Source organism: Danio rerio, chromosome 20 (genome assembly GCF_049306965.1).
Source record: "Danio rerio strain Tuebingen ecotype United States chromosome 20, GRCz12tu, whole genome shotgun sequence".
Classification (NCBI taxonomy): domain Eukaryota; kingdom Metazoa; phylum Chordata; class Actinopteri; order Cypriniformes; family Danionidae; genus Danio; species Danio rerio.
Genome location: NC_133195.1, coordinates 938149 through 957500, shown reverse-complemented (window position 1 = coordinate 957500; position 19352 = coordinate 938149). Strand labels below are relative to the sequence as shown.

The 19352-nt window shown below is 36.5% G+C and overlaps 1 protein-coding gene and 1 long non-coding RNA gene across 2 annotated transcripts; one reads left to right on the top strand and one right to left on the bottom strand.

The window, feature by feature from the left end:
* The first annotated feature begins 3099 nt into the window (after positions 1-3099).
* cnr1 (cannabinoid receptor 1) lies at positions 3100-17995 on the top strand. The gene is given in 3 exon segments (NM_212820.2): positions 3100-3201; positions 9393-10418; positions 17224-17995. Coding segments are annotated over 2 exon segments (1428 nt in total). The 5' UTR covers positions 3100-3201; positions 9393-9416; the 3' UTR covers positions 17650-17995.
* LOC141379505 (uncharacterized) lies at positions 12146-14106 on the bottom strand. The gene is made up of 4 exons (XR_012396283.1): positions 13978-14106; positions 13247-13304; positions 13068-13130; positions 12146-12954 (listed from the first exon to the last, which is right to left on the bottom strand). It is a non-coding gene; the product is annotated as an uncharacterized lncRNA (long non-coding RNA).
* Positions 17996-19352: the final 1357 nt, after the last annotated feature.

The window sequence follows — 19352 nt, the reverse complement described above, 5'->3', positions numbered from 1 at the left end:
ATTTGAGTAAACGAAACGATTTCAGCACAGTAAAACCGGATAAATGAGTAGAACTCAAACCAACCGAGTACTGTACAACCCAATAAATTAAAGCAACTCAAACCGTTTGAGGAAACCAATTGCTGTAAATCTTTTGAGTTAAACTAATCTACTTGAGTACTGTGAACTTACTCCATTTAAGTTGAAGTATTGAGGTGTTTAATTAACTCAATACCTTCAACTCTGAGTTCAAAAGTTTTTTCAAATGAGTAGAATTAACTTTTAGTCAATTCTGAGTTAACTACACTAATTTCATTTGATAAAGTTGACTGTCGGGTTTTACAGTGTAGGACTAAGACACCTCATTCACACACTCTTTGCTGAGTCTTGTTATACTGTAAGTGAGTATTTCGAAGCTTGTCCTGCCTACCAGGTTTTGACCTTTGCTTTGTTTATTGTTTTATGTTGTTTTGCTGGCTGTCCTGACCGTTCGCCTGTTCTCTGACTTCACTTTTGGATTATCTGCATGCTCCTGTCTGCTCCTGTTTTGACCTTTGCCTGCCTGACGACTCTCTTAAAAAACTGCACATGGATCCTCACCTCTTAAACCAACAAATATTGTCTTCAAAAGCAGACATAAGAGACAAAAGCAGTGCGACCATACAGTTGTACTTTAATTTTACTTTGCTTTTACCTGTTTCGTAGAATCCTGGTTCACTGGACTCGAACCCGAACGCTCTGCTTCACAAGTACAACACCAAACAAACTGTTCGATTCACCATATTGATGCAAATGTATTTGGTTAGAAATTATAGACATGTTAATTTGTTTTGTGGTGTTTATTTAAAGAACTGCACAACAACAATCCTTTATTCATCAATAACACGCCCCTGTAAATATGACTAGTGTTAAAAGGAACAAAAAACATGATCATCATGCTGCCCCCTAGTGCTCATTTTGCCTAGAAACTGCACTCAAGTGTACATTTAAGTACGTTTATTGCTGTTTCAGTGTGGGCCAGAGCCCATATCTCCTCCACATATGACTCTGTGTTGCAGATATTTCAGTGCTTTAAAGTGTTTGCTATTTGTAACACCCTTGTCTCTGTAAGCCTCTGGCGCTCAGTAGAGTCAGCGTCAAACGATTCCTCTGCCGGTGAGGATCGTGTGTGAATCTACAGTATATCTGCTGCTACCAGAAAGAATCAGGGCTTTTGCAGCAAAAGGTAATAATAAGCTGAATTGGACGGCTCTCCACTTCTTTAGGGAATACAAATGACTCAGCAGTACAGTGACACAAAGCTTTGCAGTTTTACATTTAGACATCCAGAAAAAGCTCACAGCAGTGAATTTCTCATGCTGTCTACGGTATTGTACTCTCTGCTGGTCTATCCGATCCCCTGTGAAACATAGACCCTTTGAGAGCCCTCAAAAACAGCTGTTCGATACGGTGGATGGAGCAATGTCGCAGTCCTGATCGCTGTCGTTCTCCCTTAATAACTTTAACCTTTCTGACATCTTTTGTCTATTAGATTAAATTTATTTCAAGAGTTCACACTTAGCTGATGATTGCATGTTTTGCATGCTGTCCCGGGAGAGAGCCCTGAGCTGTATATTACTTTATACTTCTTCATATATTTCCAGTGGTGTAAAGTGACTAATTACAAATACTCAAATTACTGTTATTAGTTACTTTTTCTCAGGAATTGTAATTTACTGAGTAGTTTTAAAAATGTGCACTTTTACTCTCACTTGAGTATATGTTTAGTGCAGTATCTGCTCTTTTACTCCACTACTGTCCTTCAACCTGCAGTCTCTACATTATTTTTTTCTTGTTTATGGGGATTAGAGAAATCAGTCCTGTAATTCCCGTCCAATCAAATCACACATAGAAGGTAAATCGCCTCATAATGAACTACCTCAAGACTTTTTTATAAATGCAGCAAACCAGCCTGATCTAACGAGAAAACGTTTTGCCAGTTTAGTGGCTAATTCGTACGAATTCGTACGAGTTCAGTCGTACGTAATCGTACGATTTTAAAAAGGAGGCGTGGCACCTGACCCCACCCCTAACCCCAACCGTCATTGGGGGATGAGCAAATCGTACTAAATTGTACGAATTAGATCGTACGAATTCATACGAATTAGCCACTAAATGAAAAAGTTACGAATTGCTGTGAGATTGTGTTGAGCAAACTGTTTGGAAGCATTAAACGTGTCCAAGAAGATCTCCAAAATCTTTACACGCATTCACCCAGAGACTGTTTAGATGATGTCACTGATGAGAAGATGACAGATGTTCACTGTATGGGGACCGAAATGGCCTTAAACACCCAGCAAGAACAAGACATCAACAGTACGTCAGATTGACGTTGTACCCCAATGTCGTGGGGACGTTGCATGTTGTTTGGTATTTACTATGATCTTCTAAAGCTGCTTTGACACAATTTACATTGTAAAAGCGCTATACAAATAAAGGTGAATTCAATTGAAATGAACATCGGGTTGACGTCAGAACTCAATGTCAGACCAACGTCAATGTCCAACCGAAAACCAACCAAATATCAACGTCTAATGATGCTGCAGCTTGAAGTTGTGTGAACATTACCATGACGTCTATCAGACGTTGAATTTTGGTTGTCATACCTGATGAATAAACATCAGTATTACAAATTTATTTTCACTTTGCACTATACAATTGAGGACACCATCACAGCTATTCATCGTTTTGTACCAAATTGGAAGCATTCAGAAACAAATGTGAGCTGAATCATCATTGTGCAATGGTTAACTTGACTATTATCGCATTATAATAATAATAAGCCTACAAACAGAAGCACATCAGTAGATCAAATGATGCAGCAGGCCAGATTCTACTTCTTCCAAGGATCATGAACCACAAGAGACCCGAGCAGGAGAGCAGTCAACATAACACAACACACATGCAGTACTACACTTCTGAGGTATTCTCATTTCTGACATTAAAGACGCTCGTGAATGTGGGTGGTCATGTGCATGGGATGCGTCATGTATGATGCGCACTGAGCAGAAGAGCATCTCGTTCCCATACAAACCTAGCCGGAGAGAGAGAGAGAGAGAGAGAGAGAGAGAGAGAGAGAGAGAGAGAGAGAGAGAGAGCGCGCATCTGAAGGCTCATTCTGCAGCGGAGCAGGACCAGTTCATCTGTGCAGACGGAGCGGACACCTGCGCGAACTATGTGAAGGTAAAACTTCATTATTTTCAATATAAAGACTATACCAACCTGGTGGATTGCAGATTATACTTACTAATGTGACGCTTTGTGAGTCCTCAGTTGCGTTGTTTTATTCCAGCAGAACGGAAAAGTTGTTTTATTTTCGATCATCTCCAGTGCGCCTTGCAGAGTAGCTTGTTTTTTTAATAAAGCGGGTTTATTTTGTTTCTGCTAGGCGATATTTCTAAGGATTGAGTGGCTGTGAAGTTCCCACATGTTGCGATACATCGACACGAAGAGAAAAGCCGAACTTCTGTTGCCATCTGATGCCGAGAATCGATTCAAAACACAAACATGTTAAATGCTAGCAGGCAGACTTTATTAAAACGTCGCGAAATGTTACGAATAAACTATAAATACGCACATTAACATAAATAGTATAGTAAATAACATCTCAGGACATTTTAATAAAGGCGTCTAACATTTAACACCTCAATATTTATGTTTTCGATATCGCTAAGACGTTCAAATTGCCAAGTAACTAAATATTAGCATATGTGTTAACATTTTCAACATTTATAATAATAATAATTATAATAATTATAAATTATTTCCCAAAGATTGGCTGCAGCTGGAAGGCATCAACTGCGTAAAAATGTGCTAGATAAGTTTGCGGTTCATTCCGCTGTGGCGACCCCGGATTAATAATGGGACTAAGCCGACAAGAAAATGAATGAATGAATAATAAATTAGCTTTTGTACATAACCCCCAAACCCCTTTCCCCATTATATATATATATATATATATATATATATATATATATATATATATATATATATATATATATATATATATATATATATATATATATTTTAAATCAATATAAAGTTGCATTTCCCAGTGATGGGTTGCATCTGGAAGGGCATCCACTGCGTAAAACATATGCATAAGTTGGCGGTTCATTCTGCTGTGGCAACCCCAGATTAATAAAGGGACTAAGCCGAAAAGAAAATGAATGAATGAATGTATATAAAGTTGTGTCCTAACTTGACTGTTGCTCAATGGCGTTTTGGGTTCAGTCTGTCCACTGCTGGCATTAATTATTCAAAGCCCATCTCTTAGAGTAATAATCCCCGGACGCCCGTCCATGCGAGGAGAACAACAAGTGCAAAATACAAGAGCCGTGTGTCTGTGTCTGTGTCTGTGTATTTATATATATATATATATATATATATATATATATATATATATATATATATATATATATATATATGGTGGCTCGTCTGAGAGTGCATTTATTTCCAGGCTAAGCCAAGCATCGATTGAGCTTCCGAGAGCTCAGTAATATCTGTTATCTTGAGGATCCACATGAGTCAGTCAGACTGATCCGAGCAAACACAGTGCGATTACACGGACACCAATCCTTGGAATTTAATGCGAATAAAGGGATAGTTCTACCTAAAATTAATTCACTCACTATTTATGCATTCTCAAAGATCAAAAGAAGATATTTTGAAGACATCGACTTACATAGTAGGACACATGAATTGAAGTCAGTGGTTACAGGTCAGAATCTTTTAATAAAATATCATCTTTTGTGCTCAGCTGAAGAAAGAAACGCATTAAGGTTTGAAACAAGTGACTAAATGATGACAGATTTTTCTTATTTTACGTGAACTACGCCTTTAAGACAATACTGTTTTTTTTATTATTATTTATTTATCATTTTACAATATAACAAACAGCACAGTTGACAAAAAGAATGTTCAGCGTTGAGTAGCATCAGAGTGTACAAATATAAAAACATGCACAACAACAAATCCAGTTCATGGTACTAAAACAAGAATCATTCGTTCATTTTCTTTTCAGCTTAGTCCCTTTATTAATCTGGGGTCGCACACAGCGGAATGAACCACCAACTTATCCAGCATATGTTTTACGCTGCGGATGCCCTTCAAACTGCAACCCATCGCTGGAAAACATCCACACACACTCATTCACACACATACACTATTTACAATTCACCTGTACCATGTCTTTGGACTGTGGGGGAAACCGGAGCATCCGGGGGAAACCCACGCCAACACGGAGAGAACATGCAAACTCCACACAAAAATGCCAACTGACCCAGCCAGGGCTCGAACCAGCGACCTTTTTGCTGTGAGGCGATTGTGCTACCCACTGCGCCACTGTGCTGCCTGGGCATGTCATGTATGATGTTTTTAAGTAATTCAGTTGTTAAAGGGAGTTCCTATTTCCAGTTTAACCAGATCCTAGATACATAAGAAACCAGACCTACCATTTTGGTTAAAAAAAAGGGCATGATCCCTCACTCAAGTCCACCCCAAAAAGATAAATTAAAGGAGTCTTGTGATATTTCTGTAATCATGTACAGTATCCCAAATCTCTTTTTTTTCACAGTTCCCAAAAATATGCGTGCCCTTATGTTCTGTTACATAAAGGTGATGCACCGGGATATATCCTACTGAGGCGAACTTTAATATGTAATTTAATTTAATAATTATAATAATTTTATTAATAATTAATAATTAGTAATTTAATTTAATGTAATTTAATATGTAAAATGTAATTTTGTTCAATTATTTTGTTACTAGAAAATGAAAAAGACACACGTTTGTTTACAACATCCCACAGATCATCATCAAAATTACAACCGAGGTCTTTTTAAGATAACACTCTGGTTAAGAGTCGACCATGTAAACAGACATCTTAGATGACCTTGATTTGAATATAGTCATGATCGTAGTAAACATGAATTAAGACATGTGGAGAATTCCTATTTTAGTGGCATTATTGAAGTGCAGTACAGACATGTACACACCGCAATCAAACTATTACCGGATTATTCACATTTTTCTGACAGGATATTCCACACACACACAAGTGTTGGACTACTCCAACGTAATCTCACGGCAATTCGTAACTTTTTGTTTTAGTGGCTAATTCGTATGAATTCGTACGATCTAATTATTTTTAATTTAATTTAATTTTTTATTAAATTTTTTCTAATTCGCTCATCCCCCAATGACGGTTGGGGATAGGGGTGGGGTTGGGTGCCACGCCTCCTTTTTAAAATCTCGTACGAACTTGTACGAATTAGCCACTAAACTGAAAAACGTAATAATTACGTTTCCTTGTGAGATCAGGCTGACTATTCTCTCCCGAGTAGGTGTGCCACATGCCTGCTTTTGAGTAATGCTCCCAGGCGTTAGATCGCCCCCTGGGGGCTGGCTGCAGTACAAGTCATAAACTCCACCTCTTACATGTTAATAAATGAGACTTAAGTCCAAATAAAAAAAATAATCACACTTGCAAAATGTCCCGAAAGATGGTTTTGGTGAATTAAGGCGCTGGTTATCAGCTGATATAGTTGCAGATCTTCATTTTTGTAAACAGTATGGCTGCGTCCGAAACCGCATACTTCCATACTATATAGTACGCTAAAATCAGTATGCGAGCCGAGTAGTATGTCCGAATTCATAGAATTCGAAAATCAGTATGCGAGAAGTACCGGGATGACTTACTACTTCTGGCGAGATTCTGCAGTGTGCATCCCATGCACGCTACGCTATCCCATAATGCCCTGTGAGAGAATTCATGAATGGAAGTGAGGTGACGCAACTGACGTAGGTAGGTCACGTGACTATGCAGAAATGGCGGATGTAGTAAGTCCGAATTCCATTCATACTTTTCACATTCACACTGTATAGAACGCACTTTTCTAGCAGCCGAGTACGTTTAAATTCAAATGCAGTACCTACTGAGTAGTAGGCGGTTTCGGACGCAGCCTATGTTTCTAGCTAGTAATATGATGCTATAAAAATGGGGCGTGTCATCATGATTGACAGTTGTGATTGACAGCTTCTCTAAGCAGACCGGCAGGGCTTCAGGAGAAGATTGAAGAACCAATGTTGGATTTCCGGGTTGTTTTACCATGATAAAATAAGTTGTTCAGCAGTAAACTAAACGTTCTGATCTACGTTTGTTTAGTAAAGTGTGGGCTTTATCTTAGTTGTTTGTTGATACGTTAGCCATGACAGGGAAATACAGGGGATCGTTACTAGCAGAAATTCTCTTTACGGGTCTGAGATAATAATTAGCAAGACAAAACTAATGTTAGCCTCTGTCCACGTCGATATCCTGTATCTTTATTTGAACTTGATTCACAGGATGTCTCTGACATTTTGAGCATGTTAATCTACTCAATTTGCTGTTATAAAATATTGATGTTCTTATATAATAAACAGAGCTGTTAATGCTATATATTATTACTATACATGTTGGCTTTTTATTTGAAACTCCTAATCAATCAATGTAAATTCCTCCTTGCCAGATACAACGAAGGCATCAAATAAATGAAAATGGAGGCAAAAAATTTATAAACAATGCAGAAGCGATGTTGCAGCAGCTGGCAGACATCAGTTGATGGGTTAATACTGCTAAGTTCATTCTAATGTTATTTCTACCCATATGAAGATAATAAATAAATAAATAAATAAATAAATAAATAAATAAAGTCTAAATCAGGCGAGAGTGTATGTAAATGTTTATTTCTGCAGTCCAACATATATTGATTTTATTAAATTATTAAAAACAGCTTACACCACACAGTTTTTAAATGAATCCTGTTTTTTTATGTACATGCTTATATTTTTTATTAGCGAGCCTTTGCTTCAGTGCACATACGGGTGGTCAAAAGAGAAGCTCCGGGGCGGTGTGGTTGATTTGACGTACAAGTGTTTGGTTGGAAGCTTGATTCCATGGCTCCGCCTCTGGCTCCATCAGGCAGTCCTTCTGCGCATGCCCAGGCTCCAATTTCAGCAGTGTTTTGCGACAGTTTGTACCTGTCACAAGGCGTTTTGCATTCAAAGCTTTCAATAGGAAAAAGCGCTGACACGTCGTCCATATTTTTACAGTCATTGTTCCCAAGTCAGTAAAGGACCACGGACAGCCACACATCTAAGGTGAACACGGTGAACTCCTGGTGAACAGTTTTACAATTGCTGTCAGGGAAATTTGTAAGTTTTCTTTCTATTTGGGGAGCGGTATCAAATTCCGTTTCAATTCTTTCCTATTAGTCTTTATAGTTTCATCCAGTACCTCAGAGTTCACAGATAATGAAGGACATGTTGATGAATAAAAGTGGAACTACTGAACTGCGGTCGAAGTCGAACAATTTCAATTGAAACACAGAGAAATGACTCGAAGCTTCGGAGGAAACGTTGGATAGCGTGGTGATGTAATCACGTTGCATTTACATTTAGTCATTTAGCAGACGCTTTTATCCAAAGCGACTTACAATTGAGGACAAGGAAGCAATTTACACAACTATAAGAGCAACAATGAAGAAGTGCTGTAGGCAAGTTTCAAGTTGTGTAAAGTGTAAGAAGCAAAACATTAGTCATTTTTTTTTTTTTTGTAAAACAGTTTCTTGAAGACAGCGAGTGACTCTGCTGTTCTGATGCAGTTAGGGAGTTCATTCCACCAACTGGGCAGATTGAACGCGAGAGTTCGGGAAAGTGATTTCTTCCCTCTTTGGGATGGAACCACGAGGCGACGTTCATTCACAGAACGCAAGTTTCTGGAGGGCACATACATCTGCAGAAGTGAGAGCAGATAAGAAGGAGCAAAGCCAGAAATCGCTTTGTAAGCAAACATCAGAGCTTTGAATTTGATGCGAGCAGCAACTGGCAGCCAGTGCAAACGGATGAGCAGCGGAGTGACATGTGCTCTTTTAGGTTCATTAAAGACCACTCGTGCTGCTGCGTTCTGCACATGTTAATCAGTGTACTGGAAGAGGTCAATCAGGGAGCATGAAAGGAATATCAAAAAGCAACTCATATAAGCACCTTAAAGGGATAGTTCACGCAAAAATCAAAATTTGCTCACTATTGACTCTCCCTCAACCTTAATGTGTTTCTTTCTTCTGTTGAGCGCAAGAGAAGATATTTTAAAGAATGCTGAAAACCTGTAACCACTGACTTCCATTGCAGGAAAACAAATACTATGGAAGTCAATGAAAGTTCTCTCTTTCTTCATCAGATCTTCTTTTGGGTTTGGAGCAAATTATGGTGTCAGAATTTTCAGTTTTAGGTGAACTGCCCCTTTACTCATATCATTGCCTCATTCAGATTTAGCTGAATAATTTGATCGCTGATGTCCATGTAAGCGTAGTCATTCTCTCCATTTCCTCCGACAGGTTTCCTCTAGAGCATCTCTGACCATGCTGTTCCCGGCCTCAAAGTCCGATGTTAAATCTGTCCTGGACGGAGTGGCGGAAACCACCTTCAGAACCATCACCTCCGGCCTGCAGTACATCGGCTCCAATGACATCGGCTACGACGACCACATTATTGACGGAGACTTCTCCAAAAGCGGATACCCTCTGCCCAAGCCGTTCGCAGCCTACCGCAGAAGCTCCTTCGCGGATAAAGTAGCCCCAGATGAGGAGCTGATCGTCAAAGGTCTCCCCTTTTATCCCACTAACAGCTCTGATGTTTTCGGTAATTGGAGCCATGCTGAAGACGGCAGTCTGCAGTGCGGGGAGAACTTTATGGATATGGAGTGCTTCATGATACTGACTCCCAGTCAGCAGCTAGCCATAGCGGTGTTATCTCTAACTCTGGGGACGTTTACGGTGTTGGAGAATTTGGTGGTGTTGTGTGTGATTCTGCAGTCGCGTACTCTGCGCTGCAGGCCGTCCTACCACTTCATTGGCAGCTTAGCCATCGCAGATCTCCTCGGCAGTGTTATATTCGTCTACAGCTTCCTAGACTTTCACGTCTTTCACCGAAAAGACAGCCCTAACGTTTTTCTGTTCAAGCTAGGAGGCGTTACGGCATCCTTCACCGCTTCTGTGGGAAGCCTGTTTCTCACTGCCATCGACCGATATGTGTCCATCCACCGCCCGCTGTCGTACCGGCGCATCGTGACGCGCACGAAAGCAGTGATCGCCTTCTGCATGATGTGGGCGATCTCTATTATCATCGCCGTGCTGCCTCTGCTGGGCTGGAACTGCAAACGGCTCAACTCGGTGTGCTCCGACATCTTCCCGCTCATCGATGAGAATTATCTGATGTTCTGGATCGGCGTGACCAGCGTTCTGGTCTTATTCATCATCTACGCGTACATGTACATCCTCTGGAAGGCCCACCATCATGCAGTGAGGATGCTGAGGCGCACGTCACAGAAGAGCCTGGTCGTGCACTCGGCGGACGGCACAAAGGTATGTTGTTGATAGCACTACATAATATATGTTGCAAAAGTATAGTTAGCACAATAATAGTGTTAGGGCTACACAATATATTGCAAAAGTATTGTTAGCACGATATATCACTATTGTGTTTAATAGTGTTAGGGCTGCACAACATATCGGAAAAGTATTGTTATCACGATAATAGTGTAAGGGCTGCACAAAATATTGGAAAAGTATTGTTATCGCTATAATAATGTAAGGGCTGCACAACATATCGGAAAAGTATTGTTATCGCGATAATAGTGTAAGGGCTGCACAAAATATTGGAAAAGTATTGTTATCGCTATAATAATGAAAGGGCTGCACAACATATCGGAAAAGTAGTGTTATCGTGATTATAGTGTAAGGGCTGCACAACATATCGGAAAAGTATTGTTATCGCGATAATAATGTAAGGGCTGCACAACATATTGAAAAAGTATTGTTATCGCGATAATAATGTAAGGGCTGCACAACATATCGGAAAAGTATTGTTATCGCGATAATAGTGTAAGGGCTGCACAACATATCGGAAAAGTATTGTTATCACGATAATAGTGTAAGGGCTGCACAAAATATTGGAAAAGTATTGTTATCGCTATAATAATGAAAGGGCTGCACAACATATCGGAAAAGTAGTGTTATCGTGATTATAGTGTAAGGGCTGCACAACATATCGGAAAAGTATTGTTATCGCGATAATAATGTAAGGGCTGCACAACATATTGAAAAAGTATTGTTATCGCGATAATAATGTAAGGGCTGCACAACATATCGGAAAAGTATTGTTATCGCGATAATAGTGTAAGGGCTGCACAACATATCGGAAAAGTATTGTTATCGCGATAATAATGTAAGGGCTGCACAACATATCGGAAAAGTATTGTTATCGTGATAATAGTGTAAGGGCTGCACAACATATCGGAAAAGTATTGTTATCGCGATAATAATGTAAGGGCTGCACAACATATCGGAAAAGTATTGTTATCGTGATAATAGTGTAAGGGCTGCACAACATATCGGAAAAGTATTGTTATCGCGATAATAATGTAAGGGCTGCACAACATATCGGAAAAGTATTGTTATCGTGATAATAGTGTAAGGGCTGCACAACATATCGGAAAAGTATTGTTATCATAATAACAGTGTTATGGGTGCAAAATATATTGCAAAAGTATTGTTATCATAATAACAGTGTTAGGGCTGCACAATATATCGCAAAAGTATCGTTATCACAATAATAGTGTTAGGGCTGCACAATATATTGCAAAAGTATCATTATCACAATAATAGTGTTAGGGCTGCACAATATATCGCAAAAAGTATCGTTATCACATTAATAGTGTTAGGGCTGCACAATATATCGCAAAAAGTATCATTATCACAATAATAGTGTTAGGGCTGCACGATATATCGTAAAAGTATCATTATCGCGTTAATAGCATTAAGACTGCAGAATATATTGCAAATCTACACTCAAAAAAATGATATGTTGGCGTTAATTAACTTTTTTTTGTCCACTGGTTCCACGTAACCGAGTTAAGTTACCTTTAAGAAAGAATATTAATTTTAGTGAACTTAAGTTAGTTACATAAAGGTAATGTAATGTTGTTTAGTTCAATCAACGTAACATTTGTAATTTAGCTTTAATCAATGTAGTTATTTAAGTTCAATTATTCTAAAATTGATATTGTTATGTTTAACCAAATAAAAAAACATTTTCCGTTTCATTGAGTTTATTCAATAGCATTTTTACAGATTTACACATTTTCCAGCAATAAAATGATTGTCAAAATCCAAATACTGTCTTTATCTGTATCTTCACTTTTTACAATAAGTTAAAATATTAATACTATTAAAATAATAGTAATACAAGTATGAAGTAAATTGAAAACAATAAATGATTTAAAAAATATGCTTACAAAAACATAATAAAATACACTTTTCAAAATAATACTTTTCATATATTACAAAAAACATTTAAAAATAATATTCTGCCTTTAAATGATTTATCAAAAATATACTTAGAAAAATTAAGTCTTCTTTTGTAAACTATACTGTACCTTCTTTACACTGAAAAAGCAGATAACACTTCAGTTGTTCAAAGAAAGATTAACATTTTAAAGCAAAGTAACACGATCAGCACTACACCATAAATTAGATCAACCATCACAGAACATGCAATAGCTACACACATTCATCTCTGACACTTGCACCATTTATGCACATTTGCACCAGACACTTTCTTACAACCACTCCCTATCTCTAAAAAACAAAACATTGTGCATGAAGTCTGCTTCACACAGGTGTGTGGGCTTGACAAACCACATGTAGAAGCATTCTTAATTCCTAAAATTTTTTGTATAATTAGCACATCTTGGGTGTATCGCCTCTTCTTGTTGATTTGCTGAATGTGTCCTCAATTGTAAGTCACTTTAGACAAAAGAGTCTGCTAAATGTTAATGTAACTGTAGATTCATAAGGTGGTGTTGCACATCAAGGTTTGCGCTTCATCATGCCCAGCATCCTAAAAGAGTCAGGTAAAAAAATTAAAATTTACCAACAGATCAAAGGAGAAAGGAGGAATTGGTTTAAGAGGAAAATACAAAATGTTTTAAAAAATAAAATAAAATAGCTTACCATGTACTCCCTCACTTAGGGGCTTTGAGGATGCATTCACACCTTTTTTCCACTGGTGATGTTCTAAATAACATGAAATGACAATTAGTAATTTACTAAAATAATTAGTAGTTAAAATTACTAGTAATTTTTACTGTACATCATTTTAATGTGTGTATAGGCATCTAAAGGCATAGTACCTGGATGATCCACAGTCTCCTCAGCCAGATATGGGACTTTAGAGGTTGAGCTGTAAACCTGTGAGGGAGAAAATAGATGTGAGTGAGCAAAGATTTAAAATAATAAAATATAATAATATAAATAGCAAACTACTAAACTTAAAAATTTAAGCGTGTTAGATGCCCAAACAAATAAGCTTACATTAAATATGTCATCATGCTAGATGCCATCCTATTTAAGTGTCACATATGCTTGTCAAGATTTTTTTTTTAAGTTAACAGGCTTGAATACAATTAGATAATAAATAACAATGTGCCAACACCACATTTTAATTAATATTATGTAAGTTATCAAAACTGGCATTCAAACTCGACAAACCGCTTGACATTCATTTAAAATAAAGACTATCAAATCAAATAAAAATCAAATCACTTTTATTGTCACATTATCAGCAGCATGTGTGCTATGATGAGTGAAAAGCTTAGACTATTTTAACATGACTATTCCTTACTACCAACGTTTGCAACTTTATTTTGGGGGAGTTAATATATACCAAGTATAAAATTTCACAGGAATGCAAAACAAACTATACATTTATCTGTCTATAATGTGGAAAAGACACAGGGAACATGGCAATTTCATAGCAAAACTATACACAAACACAACATAGTATTACAAGAGAGTACATTTATGATTCAAATGTTGTCACAGCCTCAGTATAAATACATAAAAAGTAAAAAAAAAATCTCACCTGTGTGTCCACATTGGGGAAAGCTTTGTGCACGTTCGCAATTTGTACTGTAATCTTCATCTTTTGATTCCCATATTATGGCGCCGAGCTGAGAGTGATCGTTGTGGTTTGAATCTTCTTACTTCCTGTGTTGTTTTGAAACTGCGCATGTGCAGATATTACTCCACCTATTGACCAAAATGCAGTACTGCAGAAGCAACACAACTCCCTTTCATTCATGTTACATAAGCGAGCTGTTTAAATGTGAAAACGTACTTTTTCTAATTTTTTCCAACACAACACTTTTATTTTTAATACACAAACATAAGTGAATTGTTTAATTTAAACATAGTTACATTCTTTGAACCAACTAAAGCCATAATTCATTTTTTTGAGTGTATTTTTATAATGATAATAGTTTTAGGGCTCCACGATATAACACTAAACTATAATAACTGCCATAATAGTGTTAGGGATGCACAATATGTCGAAAAGGTACTGTTATCATGATAATAATGGGGCTAAACGATATATTGCCAAAGTATTGTAGTCACGATAATAATGTTAGGGCAGCACAAAATATATTGCAAAAGTATCGTTATCACGAAACTAGTACGTGCAATATCACAGACCTTTGTATTGGTTGATTATCTAAATTTGACTGATCAGATAGAGCTTTACTATCTTTAGCCCCGCCTCCTCAGTAGTTGCTGTTCTGCCATTGCCCGGAGTAGCCCAAAGCTGAACCCAGAGCTGAAAAAATTAGATTTTGGTGGGAGTTTTGGTTTTTGGGAGTTTGATGGTGAGGTAAACCTGTTGTTTTCAAATCGATTAGTTGACTTTACTTAAATTAAGTGAGTAAACCTGTTTTTTTTTCAATTTGATTAGTTGACATGACATACAATAAGTGAGTAAATCTGTTGCTTTTTAATTCAATTCAATTCAGCTTTGTTTGTACAGCGCTTTTACAATGTAGATTGTGTCAAAGCAGCTTCACTTAAATGGTCATAGTAACTGGATCAGGGTAGTTCAGTTTTTAGTGTTTAAGTTCAGTTCAGTTTAGCTCAGTTCAGCGTGGTTTGAAGTCGTTATTGAGAGTCCAAACACTGAAGAGCAAATTCATCGATGAGTAGCTTTTCAGATCCTGAACCATGCAAGCCAGTGGCGACAGCGGAGAGCTTTTTAAGCCATTAGTTGACTTTACTTCGAGAAAGTGAGCAAACCTGTTGCTTTTAAATTGATTAGTTGACTTAAAATACGTGAGTAAACCTGTTACCTTTAAAGCGATTAGTTGACTCTACTTAAACAAACTTGTAAACCTGTTGCCTTCAAGTAAATGAACTATGTGCATAATTATAAAAATTAAGTTAAATTAACTTAACAGAGCTGAGTAACAATAGGTTCACTCACTTCTTTTAGATGAAGTCAACTTTTCGCTTTTAAGGCAACAGGCTTATTTTGTTTACGTAAATTAAAGAATCAGTTTTTACAGTGCAGCTGAAATAAGTTTGGGCTCTGCAAGATTTGCCTTTTTATTTATTTTTTAAGAGACTCTTTAAGGCCGAAAAATGTCGAACAAGTCATAGAGAAACAAAAGCGAATATTCATAATTTCATAATAAATAAACAGCACTATATGAAGAGAAGTGTCCAACAATTAGGTTTTCCGTGTTGTTTCAGCTCATTGTGTTGTTAAATAAGTTGTTCAAACAAACAGCAAACGTCATTTTTTGAGTGTAAGACAAGTACGATGTTTTACTCTCATCACAACACAGCGAAAATGACATTTGCTGTTTGACCAAACAACTTATTTAACTACACAAGGAGCTGAAACAACACAATTCTTGAGTTTTTTGTTTGTTTTTTTGCAGGAAAACTTACTTGTTTTAAGTTGAATCCTCTCAATTTTGTAAAAACAGTTAACTTAATTTGTGTTGGGACAACATGAAAGAATTGTGTTGAACCCTGCTTTTTTTTACAGTGTTTGTAAAGTCTATTAGTAGATTTATTATATGAGAGTAGGGCTGTAACGATACACGATATAAAATCGAAATCGCGACACAGGATCGTAGATCTGGTGTGATAAGGGAGACTCGCGACACACCCCGTGATACCTTTCCAATAACGTCACGCGTGCCTGCAAAAGTTGAGCTAATTAACACTTTTTTTCGTTCGACATTACAAGCACTGCTCCGTTTAAGCCCTCGCAATATTTAGCCGGGAGAGCTCGCACGGAGCTCTTAGTAAGGGACCATCTGAATGTGTCAGGAATATTAAAAACAAAACCAACTTAACCCCGCTTATTTTCCGTGAAGCGATCAATTTGAGGAAGTCTGCGATTTTTATTTGACGGAAGAAAAAAACATGATTGGAAAAAAAAGCTTATGCCGGTTATTAAAAAGAATCAGTCAGTATTTTCGTTTTGTAATATAAATTAATTATTTAAGTGAAAATAAATTAGGGCAGTCCTATTTATTTCATTCATTTTATTTAGATTATTCTGCTCTTCTGTGCTAAACACTACAGGTGCGTGGAAATGCTCTGTTGTTCTGTTCCGCTATTAATATTCTAACATATAAAAATAAATCAGTATTTTAAAATGCAATATTTAATGTGTCAGACACAAAATAGACACGTCAATTTGTTTAATATAAAATTAATAGTAATCTGACCAGTTAACCGGTAATAAGCGATTAATGAGCGGTGGTTGTTGGTTAGCAAAATTAACGAAATGAGCATCCCTAGTAGCTATTTAATTAACTTTTTCTATGTAAGAGAACTTGATTGAAAAAGAATTTTCAACATGCTTGAACCATCTACACAATGGAGTTTAGTTCTGTTTGGTTTTTCAACAGTATTTTGTTACAAAAAACAGAAGTGATAGCTTTGGCTATTTATTTATTTTATATATGGCTATTTATATTGTTAATAATTTGCATAGTTAATATTGTTCTTTGATGTTTAGTTTATAAAGATTTTTCAAATGTTATTTAATAAAAAATAGTTTTAAAAATCTTTTTTTTTCCCACCCCACACGAAAGAATTAAATAAAAATCGTGATACGAACCGAATCGTGGGTTTGGTGTATCGTTACAGCCCTATATGAGAGACTTGCTTTGTTTACCAAAACAAGTGGATCTAATTAGATTTGCATTGAAAACTTTTAAATACAAGATAAAAAGTCATTATTTTTAGTGTTCAGTGTGTTCAGTTTTAGTTACTATTCACTACTGGGATTATCAACACTGCCACTTTGCCTCCCCTTTAGGTGCAGACCCCCCGACCGGACCAGGCACGCATGGACATCCGTCTGGCCAAGACGCTGGTGCTGATCCTGGTGGTGCTGGTGATCTGCTGGGGGCCTCTGCTGGCCATCATGGTGTATGATCTGTTCTGGCGGATGGGGGACAACATCAAGACCGTGTTTGCGTTCTGCAGCATGCTGACGCTGCTCAACTCCACCGTCAACCCCATCATCTACGCACTGCGGAGTAAAGACCTGCGCCGGGCCTTCCTGGCCGCATGTCAGGGCTGCCGCGGCACCTCCACCACCCCCCTGCAGCTGGATAACAGCCTGGAGTCGGACTGCCATAGGAACCAGCACCGCGCTGCTGAGAGCTGCGTCAAGACCACTGTGAAAATCGCCAAACTGACAATGTCCGTCTCAGCGGAGACCTCGGCCGAAGCCGTCTGATTGTATGAGCAGCGCAGGGCTGTGGAAAGTGCATGTAGAAATCTGTTATATAGATGTGTGTATTTATATACACACACTACCTGTACCTGACAAAAGTCTTGTGGTGGATTCCAGTTTAAGAGCAACAAATAATATCTTGACTTCTTGGTGATCATTTGGAAAAGTGTCAGAAGGTGGATTAATCCCATGAATCATCTGCTGATCTGCATCCCAATCATCACCAATACTGCAGAAGACCTACTGGAACCAGCATAGACCAAGATTCTCAGAGAAATCAGTCAAGTCTGGTGAAGGAGAAATCATGGTTTGGGGTGGAGGAGATGACTTTTGTCAGGCATTGTGTAATTACAATATATATATATATATATATATATATATATATATATATATATATATATATATATATATATATATATATATATATATATATATATATATGCAAATTAAATATATAACATTCATATATAACGTTCATGTTTGGATCTCACATTTTAAAAAAATATGTCAAAATACATTATACAATATACATCAAAACGTTTTTTCAAATATTTACAGTATAAATGAAAAAACTTCATTTTTAAAATTTTAATTTTTATCCATTTCTCAGTGAATCTAGGCGACATATGTTAGTCACTGAACATCTTTAAAAATAGAAAGGTAATACAGTTTAATTCAAGTGAAATATTACAAAAAAAAATTACAAACTACAAAATTTCAACAAAATTTTTGTTTCTCTTTTTATTGTTTTTATTTTATATTTTTCTCTAGCATGTAAATTTGCATGTACTAAATTTTGGATAGTTATTATAAGTTATTTTGATTGATTAGCTCCAGATTTGGCTTTACTGTTCAGTGTAAATAACAGTTTTTTTATTGTATGTAGTTTCAAATGAAGTTATTACCCCAGTCATTATTGCCTTCATTACTATTATTATTATTATTATTATTATTATTATTATTATTATTATTATAAATAGTAATAATAAAATAATAAGTGTAACAATAATAATAATAATAATAATAACAATAATAAAAATAATGTGGTAATAATAATATTAACAATAATAAGTGCAATAATAATAATAATAGTAACAATAATAAAAGTAATAGTAATATTAATAATAATAATAATAATTATTATTATTATTTTTTTTATTATTATTATTATTATTATTATTATTATTAGAGTGATTTCTGAAGAATCATGTGACTCTGAAGACTGGAGTAATAAAGCTAAAATTCATCTTTAAAATCACGGGAATAAAGGATTTAATTAGTTAGCTACTTTTGAACAGTTATTTTATAGTGTATAGTTTTTCTGATGAAATAAATGCAGCTTTGGTGAGCAGGAGAAGCTTATTTCAAAACATTTATACATCTCACTGAAAAAAACTATTCGGAGATGATTCCTTGGATTTACTCAATTTTTTTACGTTAAGTGGTTGTAAACAATTTATTTGTGTTGAATTTAAACAGACAAATTAAGTTGAACATTATTAAATTTAACTTGTTTGTTTAAATTCAACACAAATAAATTGTTTGCTACAGTTCTGCATGCAACACTTTTTTGAGCCCAAACATACGTAGCATATTTTTCTTAGGCACGTGAGGGTAATTAGGCAAGTTTTTGCACTGTAAAAAGTGATTAGTTGACTACTTTAAAAAGCAAGTAAAGCCATCGTAATTAAGTAAATTAGCTGTGC